Source organism: Pipistrellus hanaki (genome assembly GCF_964339955.1).
Source record: "Pipistrellus hanaki genome assembly, chromosome: 19".
NCBI lineage: Eukaryota > Metazoa > Chordata > Mammalia > Chiroptera > Vespertilionidae > Pipistrellus > Pipistrellus hanaki.
Window position 1 is genome coordinate 5,948,489 of NC_140521.1, and position 17,791 is coordinate 5,966,279.

The window sequence follows — 17,791 nt, forward strand, 5'->3', positions numbered from 1 at the left end:
GGTTATGTTCAAGTGAACGCCGAGACCCAGACTCAGCCATGCCACCCTCGTAGGGCTGTCAGAGAGGGAAGCAGCCTGGCCAGCAGAGAGACAAGCTGGCATCCTACGCTAAGCATACTTGGGACCTGTTTGTGATGTGAAATTACTAATAGTTTTGCCTTCCAAACAGATCACTTGGTAGGAAAGATGTGGCCAGCTGGGATTTTGGCCAGTAGAACGAGAGGGCAGCGGTTGAATTCAGGCTTTATTTTTGGAGACAACCAGTTGGACCTGTTGATGGCTTGGTTATGGGGAGGGAAGGACAGGCAGGTGTATTGGGGGTTGGGGGGGGGATGGGGAACAGGGGTCCCTTACAGAGGATGACTATTTTGGAGTTCAACCTTCACGCCTTCAAGGTCTTCCCAAAACTCACAGGTAAGGCACTGTGTTGTTGTCAGTAAAATGGGTTGGGAAAATTGGACGAGATAATGTAGTATCTAAGAGCTCAACAAATAGTATTTTTTAAAAAATTTTTAAATATATTTTTATTGATTTTTTACAGAGAGGAAGAGAGAGGGACAGAGAGTTAGAAACTTCGATCAGCTGCTTCTTGCACACCCCCTATTGGGGATGTGCCCGCAACCAAGGTACATGCCCTTGCCCGGAATCGAACCTGGGACCTTTCAGTCCGCAGGCTGACGCTCTTATCCACCGAGCCGAACGGGTTTCCGCAACAAATCGTATTTTAATGCTAATTTCACTCCCACTACCTGGCAGGTACTTTTATCTTCTTCCACTCCCCCTCCCCCACTCAGCAGGCAGAATGCGGGGACTCGCCCCAAGGCAGAGCAATGGGGGAATACAGAGCAAACCAATGAATGAATGGATCCACCTAAGGAAACCCTGCCCCCAGCAGCCCCTCCCGCACATGCGCACTAGGCCCTCCGCCGCCCCCCGCCCAGCCCACCCCCTCGGTGGGAGCATGCGCGCGCGGCTTGGCGCCAATTGCGGACCGCCACTGCCAGCGCCTGCCTGCCCGCCCGACCCCGGGCGGCGCGCCTCCGCTTCCCCCAGCCTCGCGGGCCCCCGGGCGGCTTCGGGATGATCGGCCAGAAGACGATCTACTCCTTCTTCTCCCCGAGCCCCGCCGGGAAGCGACGCGCCCGCAGCCCCGAGCCGGCCGCCCCGGGGACCGGCGTGGCGGCCGTGGGTGCAGAGGTGAGGCGCGGCGGGGACCGCTCGCTCGTGGGGCCGGGGAAGGCGGGAGGGAGAGGGAAAGGGAGAGGGAGGAAGGCGGCGGGGACCGCGCGGCTGAAGAGTTTGCAGGAACGCAGCCCTGACTTGGGAAACGTGGGAGTCTCGTGTCTCTAAAGCTGCCTTCACCCTAATTCAAAACAACGTTCCCCGCCATCGGCGGCCTTGCTGAGGGGCCAGCCAATAGGGGCGCACTTGGGAGCCCACGGCGCCAATCAGAGGCGAGGGGACCGCCCTTCTCGCTCGCGTCCAATCGGACGAAGGGAGGGGCGGGGCCTCGGAGAGTTTTTTGCCGCGAAAAGACCACGTGGGGACGCGCAGTGGCGGGTCTGGCGGGGCGGGGCGGGGCGCCTGGTTGCAGCGGGGCTTCCCCTGCAGCGCACCCCTCCATTCCGCCCGGTTATTCATACCAAACACGAAATTTTTTGGGGCGTCGGCCTGCTAAGCGCGGGTTCCCAGAGTCCGGTTTTGCACGGATCCTCCGGGTGGGGCTGAAGCCCACGGATGGGCGTCCTCTGCTATGGGCCTTTGTGTCGGGGGCGGAACCTGCTGGTGCCCGGGAGAGGTGGGCTGTGGATCCTGACCCGCCTCCGCGGGGACCACTTGCAGGTCAGCCCCGCCAAGAAGGCCCGGGCGGAGCAGGAGGAGCCCGGCACACCGCCCTCGTCGCCGCTGAGCCCCGAGCAGCTGGACCGCATCCAGAAGAACAAGGCCGCGGCCCTGCTCAGACTCGCGGCTCGCAACGTGCCGGTGGGTTTCGGTGAGAGTTGGAAGAAGCACCTCAGCGGAGAGTTCGGAAAACCGTATTTCATAAAGGTAAAACGAGGAGGCTGCGGGCCCGTAGTCTTGTTAGCATGTAGCGGGCCGAGGCCACACGTATAGGCTATTGCTTTCTTAGTCTCCTGTTCTCCCGTTAACTATGGTGTTTTGCATCTGCACATTTATATTCGTCTCTAAACGACGTAAGGTGATATCTGATATCGTGACTTCTTTTAACCCAATCTAGTCAGTCTGCTATCCAGGAAAGAGTAGCAAAGTAAAAACCACAAACCAGGCTGCTTGAAACCTGGCTCCGCCTTTTAAAAAGGAACGGGGAGGGGCTGGCATTAACAGGAAATCAGAGCGTCTAAGCCAATCGACTTTGGCCCAGCCCAAAGAAAGGGAGGGGTTGAAGAGATGGAGCAACTTCGGTGGGGAGGGAGCAGGTACTGTTTTTATTTGCTGGTTTTTCTTATAAATTATTCAGATTTTTTAAAATTTTTTTTTTCTTACTGATTTTAGAGATGTGCCTTTACTGGAGATAGAACCTGTAACCTTGGTGTGTGGCTCTAACCATCTGAGCTACCAGGCCAGGGCAAAAAAGAATTGGGACATTAAACATAGCAAAGAGTTAGATGATGCTTCCGTTAACTTTCTTACTGAATTCATACGCTTTTCAGTGAGAATCTGATTTTAAATCTAGTTTCTTTTTCAATCAGCTGATGGGATTTGTTGCAGAAGAAAGAAGACGTTACACTGTGTATCCGCCCCCACACCAAGTCTTCACCTGGACCCAAATGTGCAACATCAGAGATGTAAGTACAGGTTGTGGGTGAATTTTTGCAGAAGAAGAGTGGGAGTCAAATAGTATTTCTTAATTAGGGACACTGGAGTTAAGACACTGTCCACATTTTAACAAAATAAAATACTAAAATTGTGAGATTTGTCAGGCTATATTTTAACCTTTTATTTTTGACATAGACCGTTGTATCCGTATGCTCTCCTTTCTTGTATTTTACTTAATCCTGAACCCAATCCCAGACCAGTGTTAAGTGTTATTGTGGTAGTAATGGGGAAACTGAGGCATGAAGGAGTTACTCTCTCCCACCTGGTTATAGTCAACCCCACCGTGACGTGAAGCTCAGTATTCTTTCTGTCTGACCACGCTGTCCTTTAGTCTCTTAACTTCTGGCCCAAACAGCTCTCCCGCCCGGTTATGTTACCAAATCTCTCTGCGTTGGTTGGTTGTACAACCGGCTGCTGCCTGGGGCTCTCGTCACGTCAGTCTCCTGTTCAGAAGCTGGTCTGGCTTCCCACTGCCTGAAGCTGCATGCACGTGGCCATGTCCTATTTAGCCAGCCTTTCCTCCTCCACCACCACCTCCCACCACCACCACCACCACCACCACCACACACACACACACACACACACACTCACACACACACACACTCACACACACACACACCCGTCCTACTTAGCCAGCCTTTCCTCCACCACCACCACCCCGTTCTTTCACATCAGAATTGAACACTGTGGCAGGCCTCTCCTCGCTGCCTTCTTTTAAAACCAACCACCTCACTGAATCCCGTTTTCCACCGCTGTTGTGATCTGGGGCTTTTCCTCAAACCCCCCCAAATACTCTTAGTGTCTGCTTACAAGGGAGGTTTTTACACTTCCTTCTTACCGTTTGTAAGTGGAGAGCAGGAATCCCGTGACTTAGTAAATATCTGCTAAGTAGGAGTGAAATGGGTGAATAAGCCATCCTGATAAGGCTACTATGCCTGATACTTAGCCAACTTCACAGTGTTCAGTTTAGAGTCAGGACTTTGGATGTAGCTCCTTGTTTCTGAAGTTAGAGGTGGGGAGGGGGGGAGAAAAAAAAACCAAGTTATTTTAAATTCACTACTGTTTTGCCTCTTGGTTGAATCGGTGTTCTGGTTGGAATACCGGTAATTATTATAATATAAGTAGGGAAGAATAAGAAAAGAACCTGAAACTGGGGATCGGGTGGCTCAGAGTGACCTTACACATGAGCATTTGGCAGTTCCGGGAGGTCACCTGGCTCCTCCACCTGTGGGGTACCCAGCTCCCATGCTGGGACAGGTGGCTTCGGGCTGGGGACAGTGTGAGCACCAGCGGCAGGAAGGGAGAGACCCGCTGACGGGACTGTCTGAAGCCGGACTTTGAAGGATAAGGTGCGTGTCAGCTGGGGAAGAAGATCCCAAGAAGGTGGCCCTTGAGCAGAAGCATGAGAAGGAAGAAGAGGTGGGCGGCCTCCCGGTGCCTTCGCCCAGCCCGTGACAGTGACCTAGTTACTTCTCACTGCGTCCCGCCGTCGCCGCCTCCCGTGGCTCTTGACCCGACCTCGTTACCTTCTGGTTTCCTTCCTTAGAAGATCGAGGGGAACAGGCCCCTCCGAATGCTGCCGGTGGGGAACTCCAATTGCTTCAACTCGTTGGAAATGAAAATTTTAAATACACTTACCCTTTGACCAGCAGCTCCCCTATTATAAGTATTCCACAGAAATAACAGCAACAGCGGGGAAACATTCATACCAGGGTGCTTGCCACGTGACTTTTTGTGATGGAAAAGAAGCTGACTGGGCTCTGTAACTGGAAGGCTAACGGGTATGACGTGAGGAACACCAAGTGTAGGGTAATGAGTACAATCACCCCAATTCTGTAGGTAATTAAAAAAAAAAAAAAATGAGGATGGGATAGGATAACTGGGAGATGACTACGTAACCACTTTATATCTTTCTGCATGGTTGTACCTGTTTTCAAGGTGTATTTACTTCTGTCATTTGACAAATGAAGGGGATGAAAGCAAAGTTGACCCTAACTTGTTTCCAATCCCAGAGTCAGAAGGGAGGGGGCAGTGTGGTAGAGTGGTTGAGTGAAGGAGAATTTGTAATGGAAAATAAGTAAGATACCAGGCCATCTGCTTCCTTCGGGGGGTTCCGATAGGAAAGGGGGTCGCTCTTCTCGTTATCCTGTCCCTTTGTATAGGTCAGCAGTCAGCCCCGTGTTCATTACACTGCCTACGCTAGAGTATTGTTTAATTTGCCACCTGGCATTCGCAGGTGAAGGTTGTCATCCTGGGACAGGATCCATATCACGGACCCAATCAAGCTCATGGGCTCTGCTTTAGCGTTCAAAGACCTGTTCCGCCTCCGCCCAGGTACGATTGCTTTATGGATGGCTCAGGGCCGACTGCAGGCGGGGGCTCTTTCAATCTGCAGTCGCCAACCTTTTGGACCTCACGGACCACCTGTTGGTGTCCGCTGTTTTAAAAATATATTTTATTTATTTATTTATTTATTTTTACAGAGGGGGAGGGAGAGGGATAGACAGAAACATCGATGAGAGAGAAACATCAATCAGCTGCCTCTTGCACACCTCCTACTAGGGATGTGCCCGCAACCAAGGTACATGCTCTTGACTGGGACCTTTCAGTCCACAGGCCAACGCTCTATCCACTGAGCAAACTGGTCAGGGCAGAGAATGCTGTATTAACTGATTGGTTCGCCTATTTGGGGGACTTTCGCTAGCCTATTTTATTTTATTTTTTTCCTCTTTAATTTCAGAGGGGGAGAGAGAGAGAGAGAAACAATGATGAGAGAGAATCATTGATCGGCTGCCTCCTGCATGCCCTCCACTGGGGATCAAGCCCACCACCTGGGCATGTGCTCTGACTGGGACTGGAAGTGTGACCTTCTGGTCCATAGGTCGACGCTCAACTATACTGAGCCATGCTGGCCGGGCTAGAGGGTTTTTATGAGTGAACGCATAGAGATATAAAACTGTAAGCATCCATCGGGAGGGAGATTGTAACTCTTGGGCTAATGTGTGCTTCAGTTTTCCGAAGTGCTGTTCCTTAAACCCAAATACAGACTGACAACGTACGTGTCAGCAGGAATGGCTGGCTTTACTCGCTGTAGTTCACACGTCTGCTGGAGGTTGCTGAACTTTCCGAGTTTGTACTTAAGATTACTTTTTTTCTTCTGGCTTGCTTTCAGCTTGGAAAACATCTATAAAGAGCTGTCTACAGACATAGAAGGCTTTGTCCATCCTGGCCACGGAGACTTATCTGGCTGGGCCAAGCAAGGTAAGCCAACCACGGTTACACGTGGCTAACGTGACTAAACTTATATGTCAGTAAATGAATTTCCGTTTTACCCTCAGCCAGTGTTTCCTCCTTTTTCTTTCATGGTTTTCTTTTTTTTTTTTTTTTTATTGTTTAAAGTATTACATATGTCTCCTTTTCCCCCCAGCTTGACTCCTAGCCCCGTTCTTTCATGTTTTAATCATAATTTTAAAACTGTGTTCTCCTTTATTATTATTTTGTCCTCACTTTTGTCATTTCCACATAGGTGGTGGTGTATGTATTTAATACCTATGGGTTTCTTTAAAAAAAAAAAACTAAATTTTTCCTTTGATATTTTTGTTTTGTTTTGTTTTTAATACCTATGGGTTTCTTTAAAAAAAAACAAAAAACAAAAAAAAAAACAACTAAATTTTTCCTTTGATTTTTTTTTGTTTTTGTTTTTTAAAGAGAGGAGGGGCCGAAACCGGTTTGGCTCAGTGGATAGAGCGTCGGCCTGCAGACTGAAAGGTCCCAGGTTCGATTCCGGTCAAGGGCATGTACCTTGGTTGCGGGCACATGCCCAGTAGGGGGTGTGCAAGAGGCAGCTGATCGATGATTCTCTCACATTGATGTTTCTAACTATCCCTCTCTCTTCCTCTCTGTAAAAAATCAATAAAAAAAATATTTTAAAGAGAGAGAGAGAAGGGGAGAGGAGAGAGAAACATTGATGTGAGAGTGAAGCAACCATCAGCTGCCTCCTGCATGCCACCTACCATGGATCAAGCCCGTAACCTAGGCAACCTTTCCATGCACGGCACGGTGCCCAGCCAACTGAGCCACACCAGCCAGGGCTTTTCTTTCTTTTTTAACAAATAGGTTACAACCAGGATAAGGGAAAAGTATTTGCCCTTTGGTTTCTTTCTTTCTTTTTTTTCTTTTTTTAATATATATTTTATTGATTTTTCAGAGAGGAAGGGAGAGGGATAGAGAGCTAGAAACATCGATCAGCTGCCTCCTGCACACCCCTACTGGGAATGTGCCCACAACCAAGGTACATGCCCTTGACCGGAATCGAACCTGGGACCTTTCAGTCCGCAGGCTGATGCTCTATCCACTGAGCCACACCGGTTTCTGCAACCCTTTGGTTTCTTGAGTTAGATTCCCCCCCCCTAACCCCCCCAGTAAAACACTGTGGCCTCCTTTTGTTATTTTCTGGAGTTATTTAATATCACGATATTGTTTAAAAACAGTTCTTTCTGATGACCGACGGTGTCTATGCACATTACTGTTTCGAACTTGCACAGGTGTTGAAAGTGCAGAGGTGAAAGTTCAGTGCCCTCTGGTAGCACCCAGAAGTGCCCAGCAGGCGGTTGAAATGCTTTCTCTCTGGCCGAATTCCAGCCGGCCGCTCGGCCCCATCCTTTGAGCATGCTTTCCTCCTGCAGATAGTTAGCCCTGACCTTGGCTGACTCGTTCCACCCTGCCTTTAACCTCTTTCTCTGGCGGATGTCCGTAGGTGTTCTCCTGCTCAACGCTGTCCTCACCGTCCGGGCGCATCAGGCCAATTCTCACAAGGAGAGAGGCTGGGAGCAGTTCACCGATGCGGTGGTGTCCTGGCTGAATGAGAACTCCAGTGGCCTCGTCTTCTTGCTCTGGGGCTCCTATGCTCAGAAGAAGGGCAGTGCCATCGACAGGGTATGTGGTTTTCACAGTTTAAACCGGTGAGGATCTAGGCATCCTTGCAGCGTGGTCCTGGAAAATCCTTGCCATAAAAGGAAGCTTCTTTTCCCTGAAGACAGGTAATTAGGGTTGGAAATGGAACAAAATTTAGACAAATTACGGTAATGAGGAGAGTGGCTAGCCAATTTAGGATTTACTGATATAGGCATAAACTTGCCGTATACGTAGGAAAGTACACAGATCCCCAGCTACCATTCATTTAGCAAATAGTCCAATAAGTCAGCAGTTTTCTACCCGTGTGCCGCAAGAATTTTTAAACATGGCAACACGAGGGGGCACTGGCCTCTTTTCTCTTAGATTGTCAAATTTAAAAATGGCAACAGCCAACACAACCATGGCCGTCTGGTGTGAATGAATCAAAATTACACTTTTGATTTTGTTTTTGTCAGATCAGAAAATATATTATTTGGTGTGCCGCAGAATTTTGGTAGAACATGTGTGCCATCAGATGAGAAAGGTCGAAGATCGCTGATCTATCCAGTTGTCCAGCCAGAAACCAAATCAGATATCATTCGTTATACCTCCCTACCTCTTTTCCCTGTCTTCCTCTCCCTCCCCCATTTCCCTATCCAGTCTGTCATTCATGGCCCAAGTTCTCTCATCTTTCAAAAAAAGTCCCCCTCCCCACCAGATACCTTTGCCTTGCTTTAGGCCCCTCTGATCTTGCCTGGAGCATTCATGCCTTCTCCCTGAAGGCCTTGACATAGGCTGATAGGCTGGGGTCTGGGACATGGCCCTGGTCTCAGCCCCAGCTTGCTTCTCTCTCCACGCCAGGCTGCCTGCAGGCACATCTCGGGTTTGTTTCCTGTGCCCCACTTCCCCGCCTCTGAACGCCCTGCTTCCTTTGTCCTGTCCTGCGGGAGAGGTCTCTTCCCCAGAGGCTAAGCCATCCTCCCAAGCTCAGCACAGCTCACATTTCCAGGGGCCTGGACTGTCTGCCAGACAGGGTGCTAACGAGCACTTGACCTCAATTACTTCTCACAATATTCTCCACACACAAGCTAGGCCGCTGTTGATATTCGCAATTTACAGATGAAAAATGAAACTCGACTTCCCTGTGGCTACCCAACTAAGGGGTGGAGACGGGACTTGAACCAGGCGGCCCCACCTTAGGCTCTGTGCTCTTAGCCACAGGGCTGCCTGGCTTCAGTTAAGGACCCTCCCGGACTGAGCAACTTGAAGGCAGTGATGTTTGAAACTATTTGTTAGGTGGTTATAATTTAAATGCAGAAAAGAATAAAAAGTCTAATCTTCCTGTTCAGTTAATGACTGTTGGAAATTTAAAAATCAAAGTAGTCCCTTTTTTGTTGTTAATCCTCACCCAAGGACATTTTTTTCTATTTTTAGAGAGAGTAGAAGTGGGGGCCAGTGGGGGGCCGGCAGGGAGAGACGTCAATGGGTTGCTTCCTGCACACACCCCAACAGTGACGGGGGGCTCACATGCTTTCCACTAGTTCTTTTCCCTGAAGGAACTACTACAAATAGCGTTTTGGGTAAATTTTTCCCCCAAAAGAAATTTGTAACGCAATTATCCTTTTTAAAAAAAAATAGATATATTTTGGAGGTCTATCAGCATATGTACAATAGCTCAGCCTTATTCTAGCATCGGTGGGGTTTTTCGTTGTAAGAACTTGAGAAAAATATTTTTAGCTCATTGCATGACACTGAATTTCTATTGGGTTTTACCTGGAGAAGCAGTGCTGAAATGAACCCCCTTAAACCTGCGTCTTTGTGTGGGCACCTGCATCCGGGTATCCTTCAGCAAATAAGTCCTCAGCAGTGAGTTCCTGGCTCATCAGGCACTTACAGAGATTGCATAGACGGTGCCAAGTTGGAGGCTGAGACTGGTCCTCGCAGCCTCAGAGCCTAGCAAAGGCAGTTGCCCCACAAGTGAATGTGTGCACTGATGTCCCCATGTGAACACCGAAGGCAAATAAATACACTTAGCAAAGTGAGAGGATTTAGAAAGCGCAAAGGGGACGGCACACTGTCTTCAGAGGCCCAGCCGTGCCAACTCTCGGTCATTCTCTTTCTCTCTCTCCAGAAGCGCCACCACGTGCTGCAGACCGCCCACCCCTCCCCTCTGTCGGTGTACCGAGGGTTCTTTGGCTGCAGACATTTCTCCAAAGCCAACGAGCTGCTGCGGAAGTCCGGCAAGGAGCCCGTCAACTGGAAGGACCTGTGACCCTGAACTGGGGCGGGGGGCGGGGGAAGGGGGGTCCTCCGGGCAGTTTCTAGAAGCTGCTATTGAAGTATCTGTCAGTGACGAAGTCGGATTGAGAACATAATTTCCCCAGTGCTCCCTCAGCACCATGCACGCCGGGAGAACGTTTCGGTAGCGCGGCCGTCCGCCAGGCTGCCCAGGAGTGGCTGCGGCGCTACCCAGCAGAGACTGTCCCCTGCGACCACGCGTCTGTCTCAGGAACTTGGCCTTGGCTTAGAAAAGACACGTCACAGTTTGGGGAAAGAAGAGGAGTTCAAATTCTCTAGACTCTCCTCCCCTCGGTTTCCTTTATGGTTAGAGATGGTGGGACAAGCACCTTTTCCGTGTCTGAGCCAGCTGCTAGTTGCTTTTACCGGTAGGTTAGACGTTAGGCTGTAAGTGTTGGGTGTTTTTATGTAGAAAGGCCGGCTTCGCACAGGGGCCGGGTCCTTACAGAGCCCTCAGGCCCCTCCTGGCAGGAAATGGGGATTTTATTTTGTTTCATTTTTTGCCAGTTCCCAGAAATTGGGGGTCAGTTACCTGATTGGAGCCTAGGAGAGAATTTCCAAGGAACAGCTCCTGCTGTGAGCCCTCAGACTGGCCGAGGCCAGGAGAAGTGGGCTGGTTGTTCTCTGGGTGTTTCTAGGAATAGGCAGTGGAAGGAGGGAGGGGTTTGGTTTTGTTTTAAGAAGGGAAATGGTTTTCTCCCGTGTGTATCTTGAACTGGGAGAAAAGGCAGCATAGTGCCAGATGCTTTTTTTTTTTTTTTTTTTTTTCTGGACAGAAATCACGTAGTTTTACCATTTTCTGGAACATTGGAGAATTGCACTCTTTTAAAAAATACTTCTGTGCCTGGCGACGTGGCTCCGTGGTCCAGGGTCAACCTGTGAACCAGGCTGTCACGGTTCGATTTCTATGCGGGTGTTTTTTTTGTTTGTTTGTTTTTTAATCTTTAAAGAGACCATCTGCATTAGGGCTGAGCCTCCATCCTAGGTCTGTTAGGGATGCTCCCGTTCGCCGGGCTCAGAGTTAAACCTGGTGGAGTTTGGGAATAAAAGGTTGTGGAAGTTTCACTTTTTGTGCTGTGCCCTTCATGCTGCTTGCTCCTCTCCCCCGCCCCCCTCCCCGGCCTGGCCATCCGTGGACGCCCTTGGGCTGCCCTTGGACAGTGGTTGCCATGGCAACTCCTGCAGGCAGGAAGGGCCGCCCTCGCTCTTGCCTCCGCCCCTGCCCCTCCCCCCTCCGTCCGCCCCATGGAGCCGCCCACCGGTCTGCGGGGCTTGGGTAAGCGTTGGGCGGGGTTCCAGGGAGGGGCGGGGGCTGGGGGCTGGGGTCCCGGTCCGCTGAGTCCCTACAGGGGCCTTTTCAGCTGGGAAACATTTCTGCGGAGACCTTGGCCTTGTCTGTCAGGGCTGCGTCCTGCCAAACCTTGGGACAGTGCCCCAGCTTCCCTCTGCTGGTGTCTGCAAACTTTCCAGGAAATCGGAGGTTACGGTGTGAGGCCAGGACGCTGGGAAAACACGGCCCGAGCCCACTGACCTGCCCACAGAGCTGGAGAAGCCGGTAGCCCATCCAGAGGAGAGGCTGGCCCTGGCCGGTTTGGTTCAGTGGATAGAGCCCCGGCCTGAGGACCAAAGGGGTCCCATGTTTGATTCTAGTCAAGGGCAGGCACCTGGGTTGCAGGCTCCTCCTCTGGGGCCAGAGGCAACCAATCGGTGTGCTTCTCACACCCATGTTTCTCTGCCTTCCCCTCTCTAAAAATCAATGGGAACATGTGCTCGGGAGAGGATTAATAACCACAAAGATGAGGGACTGGGTGGACACTCCTGGTGTGAAATGAAAGAGGAAAGTAAAGGGTCAGAAGGGCTTGGTCACCCGTTGCCTATATTTAAGAGCGTTAGAAAGAATGTATCCAGCCCTAGCTGGTTTGGCTCAGTGGACAGAACGTTGGTCTGCAGACTGAAGGGTCCCAGGTTCGATTCTGGTCAAGGGCATGTACCTTGGTTGCGGGCACATCCCCAGTAGGGGGTGTGCAGGAGGCAGCTGGTCAATGTTTCTCTCCCATCGATGTTTCTTTCTAACTATCCCTCTTCCTCTCTGCAAAAAATCAATAATATATATATTTTTTTTTAAAAAAAAGAATGGATCCAGCAAGAGCACCTAGAACAGCACAGATATTTCTTAGGAAAGCAGGGCGTCGGGAACCTTTCACTTGAGAATCTTTCCCTCCGAGTCTTTGGCTGAAGAGAAGGGCTTGCGATCCCAGGTTCTGCCGTCAGCCAGCAGGCAGGACAAAGATGCATTCTTCCTCTGCCCTCTGGTGACCTGGGGTCCTCTGGGCATGACAATGGGTCCCCTGAGCCGAGGGAGGAACAGGGGGAGGGGCTCATATTTCTGTGGGACTATGAGAAGGGTGGAAGCAGGAAGCTCTGAGTTGCCATAAGGGATTCACAAAGCAAACTCCTTTTTAAAAACCTACTGAATCGTCTCCCAGAAAGAAACTCACTACACACTGATTCATTTGCCTTTCAGCATAAAAAATAAAATAAAAAGCTGGATTCTGGCCATGGTGCTGCCCTCACACTGAGGCATGCAACACCATGTCACTAGAGCTCAGAGTCCCTGCACTTAGGTTAAGGCAGGTGTACTTAACCTGGGATCTTGAGACACCTGCGGAGCCCTTGGAAAGAATTCAGACGTCCTTGAACTTCGAGGGGGGAATTACTTATCAATCTATATCACTAAACTCAACTGAAATTTAGCATTTTCCTCAACTATGTAGGCAACAAAAACATAGTAGTACTAGATGTATCTGTATCAACAATAAAAACATCACAGATATTTTCTTATTTAAAAAAATATAGTGAACCTTCTAAGTATAGTGGTGCTTTTTTAAAAAATGTATATTTTATTTACTTTTTTACAGAGAGGAAGGGAGAGGGATAGAGAGCTAGAAACATCGATGAGAGAGAATCATTGACATTGCCTCTTGCACACCCCCCACTGATGATGTGCCCGCAACCAAGGTACATGCCCTTGACCGGAATCGAACCTGGGACCTTTCAGTCCGCAGACTGACGCTCTATCCACTGAGCCAAACCGGTTTTGGCTATAGTGGCGCTTTAAACAGACCACAGAGAAGCCTCTTACATGGTCTATTACTCCTCCCTCACCTCCACCTCCCCCCCCCCCCCCAAAAAAAAATAAGTACAAATTTAATCACTGATCTTTTACGCACCAGGCTGGTTGTGATGAATGAACTTGGCCATGTGGTGGTACGTTTTTTTTTTCACGTGTTTTCGGATTTGTTGCGATGATAGCACTGTGTATGCCACCATGAAGGGCAATTTTGGCCTTTTCGGTCAGAGGCCTGCGTGCTTTTTCTGGAAAGGGTCAGATAGTACATATTTTTTTTAAAACATTTTTTAAAATATATTTTATTGATTTTTTACAGAGAGGAAGGGAGAGGGATAGAGAGTTAGAAACATCTATGAGAGAGAAACATCGATCAACTGCCTCCTGTACACCCCCTACTGGGGATGTGCCCGCAACCAAGGTACACGCCCTTGACTGGAATCGAACCTGGGACCCTTGAGTCCGCAGGCCAACGCTCTATCCACTGAATCAAACCGGTTTTGGTCAGATAGTACATGTTTAAGCTTTAAGGCCATCCAACCTCAGGCCCACTCTGCCATAGAGGAAGCCGCCACGTGCAGAATGTAAGCCAGCGGGTGTGGCCGGGTCCCAGTACATGTTTATGGACCGAAATTGGAATTTAATAGGATTTGCATGTGTCATAAAATCTTTTATTTTTTATTTATTTTTTTTTTATATTTTATTGATTTTGTACAGAGAGGAAGGGAGAGAGACAGAAAGCTAGAAACATCGATGAGAGAGAGTCATCGATCAGCTGCCTCTTGCACACACCCCACTGGGGATATGCCCGCAACCAAGGCACACGCCCTTGACCGGAATCGAACCCGGGACCCTTCAGTCCCCAAGCCGACGCTCTATCCATTGGGCCAAACCGGTCCCGGCATCTTTTATTTTTTTTCCAAGCATTTCATCAGTGGAAAAGCTGCTCTTAGTTCAGTAGCCACAGGACAACAGACAGCCTGGGGCCATAGTTTGCAGCCCCCCTGTTCCAGGGGCTCATACCCAGACACCAGCAATGACGGAGCGTAAGGGCTGTGTCCTCCCGCCGCCCGGGCGGCCCTGTGCGGCTCCCGGGGGAGAAACCTGGTCAGCAGTGATTCCTCTCCCCCCCCCCCCCCCCAGGCAGGAGAGGATCTGCGGAGGGCTTTGGGGAGCACAAGGAAGTCAGTTATGCAAACTGTCCTGGGAACCCCAAGTTATAAAACAATCATGTCAGTCACTTATCTGTGACCGGAGTCCAGAGGGGCAAGGTAGGGGCATGGGGATTGTTTTAGTCAGAGGCTTCAGCCTGGTGTTAATACGCTTCTCATTAATTAAGATCATCTTTTTTGTTTCCCTTTTGAAGTTCCCTTTCCTGCTGCGGTTTGCTCCTGGCATGAAAAAGTCTTAGGAGCCCCAACCGGTTTGGCTCAGTGGGTAGAGCGGTTTGGCTCAGTGGATAGAGCGTCAGCCTTTGGACTGAAAGGGTCCCAGGTTCGATTCCGGTCAAGGGCATGTACCTTGGTTGCGGGCACATCCCCAGTAGGGGGTGTGCCGGAGGCAGCTGATTGATGTTTCTCTCTCATCGATGTTTCTCTCTTTCTCCCTCTCCCTTCCTTTCTGTAAATAATCAATAATAAAAAAAAGTCTTAGGAAGGGTTTTGGATTGGAGAAGTGAACTTTTCAGTGTGTCTGTGTGTGGCAAACCTTAGAGATGTATGAGGTATGAGCTCTGGGCTACTTTGGAGGGTCCTGGGGTGGTGACTGGTGGTAACTCCAGCTGAGAAAAGACTGGAATAAACCTGCTGGGAAGGTCTCTTTTCCTATTTAGGGTCCTGCACGTTAAAATATATATATATATGTTTTTATTGATTTCAGAGAGGAAAGGAGAGGGAGAGAGAGAAACATCAATGATGAGATAATTACCTATCAGCTGCCTCCTGCACACCCCACACTGGGGATCGAGCCCCAAACCTGAGCATGTGCCCTGACTGGGAATGGAACTATGACCTCCTAGTTCCTAGGTCGAACCTCATCCATTGAGCCACGCCAGCTGGGCAGGTCCTGACACTTTTCATCTGCGTCTCACAGCCCCTAAAGTCACCTGTTGATTCGATTCCCTCAGCGGACATTTGGAAGCATGTTTGCAGAGTTTGGAGAGTGGGACAGACCAGGCGATCCGTTCCTGGCATTCTTGGCTACTCAGAGGTGTGTTTCCTGTGTCCTTGAATTTGGGGTGACGGAGAGGGGGTTCTGGAGCCTTCAAACAAACCATTAGTGCTCCTCAACCTCCACTACAGTCACCTGGCGGGGGAGGGAGGAGGGGGGCAGGAGGAGGAGGAGGAGGAGGAGGAGGAGGAGGAGGAGGAGGAGGAGGAGGAGGTTTGCAGCAGGACTGGCAACCTCTTTCCATGTGGCCAGGTGATTTTTTTTTTTTTTTTTTTTTTTTTTTTTTTGGCAAATGATATGTAAGACTTTCTGAATCTGTGTTTGAAGAAATACATTTTTCTACTCATGTTCTCATGAGTGATGGGGAAAGTTGGTGAATAACTCTGGTTTCCAGCTTTCCATTGTCTTCTAGAAAACACCTGTGCCTTAGAGAGAGACTGTCAAGGGAGAGCTGAGCCACCAGCAAGAATTCTTCGTCTGAGTGTGCGTGCATGCGTGTGTGTGTGTGTGTGTGTGTGTCAAGTGTTTCTAACCTTTCCTTTTTTCCCTTCATTGATTTTTTTGTTGAGGGTATTTTTCCATTGATTGTTTTAGAGATAGTGGAAGGGAGGGGGAGAGAAAGAGAGAAACATCGATGCGAGAGAGACACACCGATTGGTTGCCTCCTGCAAGCCCCCTGACCAGGGTGGGAGATCAAGCCTGTAACCGAGATACATTGACTGGAATCGAACCTGGGACCCCTCAGGCCGCAGGCTGCCGCTCTATCCACTGAGCCAAACCGGCTGGGTCTTTCTCATCTTTTCTGATTCGATTTTATGAAGCGCCTGCTGTGAGCGAGCGCCGTGCCAGCCGCTGGCTGCCTGTTGTTTCATTTCATTTTCCCTCCCGTGCGATGAAGTGGTTGGATGAGGACACGGGCTGGGCCCGCTGCCCAGAGCCACAGGTAGCAGGGCTCGTATTCAAACCCGCGGCAGCAGCCCGATTTCACAGCCCAATCTCTCGTCGCCCAGCCGATCGCTCTTTGCCGTCCCCGGGAATGTAAATGGAGCCTGAAGGGCTCCCCTCGGCTCGCAGGTGGCTTTCCCGGAAACGCAGGAGGACGGGTCTATGGCTGGAGAGCTGCCTCTCTGAAGGGACCGCAGGAGCCACTAGAGAGTGAAGCGGCCTTCATAAAGAACCGCACCTCACCGCAGTCACAGGGGCTGCGGGCGATCAGGAACTCGGGGACCCCCGGTGCTTGACCCTCAGCGCCCCTAAAACGGACGTGGCACTGTTCCAGGTGACAGCAGATGACCCCGGGGCTTCCGAGGACCCAGGAGGCTTATCAGTGCCGGGCGGCCCATCCCACGAAGTCCACTTCTTGGAAAACCAGCCACGAGCAGACTGGCCGCTCCGGGCGGCACCTGGCCCGGCCACCAGGTAAACTGTCTTTGCACAAGCTCGGCTCTTACGGCTCTTTCCCCCCCACTCGCCTCCCGGTTCACAGAGGACAATGCCCTTTTGTGTGGCCTCCCCGCGGGCTCGGTTTGGACCTGAGGCTGACCTTTGTCCCACATGCTGCTGGGACATTCTGTAACGGCTGCGGATGCTGGGCTGCTCCTCCCGGCCCCAGCCAGACCCCGCCGGCCCCCGGCCCCCCACAGGAACGGAGCTCTTTGGGGTCTGTTTTTCTTTCCCTAATTCCACCCCCCCCCCCCCCACCAAAAAATGGGGAACGTTTCCTTGGGTGGCATTTGTATGGAGAAGGTTTAACCCAAATCTTCCCCCTCCTTCCTGTCCCTTCCTTCTCCTCCCCCCTTCCCTACCCTCCGCACCCTGGGGAGAGAAGCCAGGTGATCTTTCGATCCCCTGAGCCCATTCTCGGGGCTCGATCCAGAAGCCCCGTCTCCAGGGCCCGGCAGCCTGTGTGCGGCCGTCCGTCCGAGGAGGGCCGGCTCGGCTCGGCATTGCTTACGCAGCTTGGACTTTCGATCCCTCCCCGGCGGCTCCGGCGCCTGCGGATTTTGAAGCAAAAGCGGGCGGAATGGCCAGGGGGGTCCCCTCCCGCGGCTGTGCCCGGGCTGTCATTGCTCTGCGGTGCCTTGAAGGTTAAGTGCGCCCGCCCAGGGCCCGGGATATTTTTAAACTGGCCGGGGCCGGTTCATCTAAAAGTGACATTTGCAGTCACGGCGGGGAGCGGCGGGCCGCGCTGCCAGCTTAGGCTCCGGGGGGCCCTTCGCAAACAAGAGCCAACCCCGGGGAATGTGAGCCTGAGCCTGAGCCTGAGCACACGCGGCCGGCCGGGAGGACATGGGGCCGGGAAAGGCCCGGAGAGAGGGGTAAGTGAGCGCGCCCGCCCTGGGGCCAGGGCGGCCCCGTGGGGGGCCCCCGGGCAGCGGGTCTGTCCCGCGTGGGAGAAGCTGGCCCCGAGGGCCCCGAGGGTCACAGGCGAAGGAGGGCGTCTTTCTCTGCGTCTATAAATGGTGA

At 51.2% G+C, this 17,791-nt stretch overlaps 2 protein-coding genes across 3 annotated transcripts in view; both read left to right on the forward strand.

Moving 5' to 3' along the window:
• The first annotated feature begins 976 nt into the window (after positions 1-976).
• On the forward strand, positions 977-10,133 carry UNG (uracil DNA glycosylase). Its single transcript, XM_084867662.1, has 7 exons — positions 977-1,197; positions 1,843-2,049; positions 2,712-2,807; positions 5,075-5,172; positions 6,011-6,099; positions 7,595-7,773; positions 9,863-10,133. Exons 1-7 carry the CDS (start codon positions 1,081-1,083, stop codon positions 10,001-10,003), a joined length of 927 nt encoding a protein of 308 aa, XP_084723788.1. The 5' UTR covers positions 977-1,080; the 3' UTR covers positions 10,004-10,133.
• Positions 10,134-17,512: 7,379 nt separating this feature from the next.
• The window catches only part of ACACB (acetyl-CoA carboxylase beta), a 64,954-nt gene continuing 64,675 nt past the window's right edge, over positions 17,513-17,791 (forward strand). For both annotated transcript variants that reach the window (XM_084867658.1, XM_084867659.1), the window contains exon 1: positions 17,513-17,643. The gene's annotated coding sequence lies outside the window, so the exon portion shown is untranslated. The remainder of the gene's footprint in view (positions 17,644-17,791) is intronic.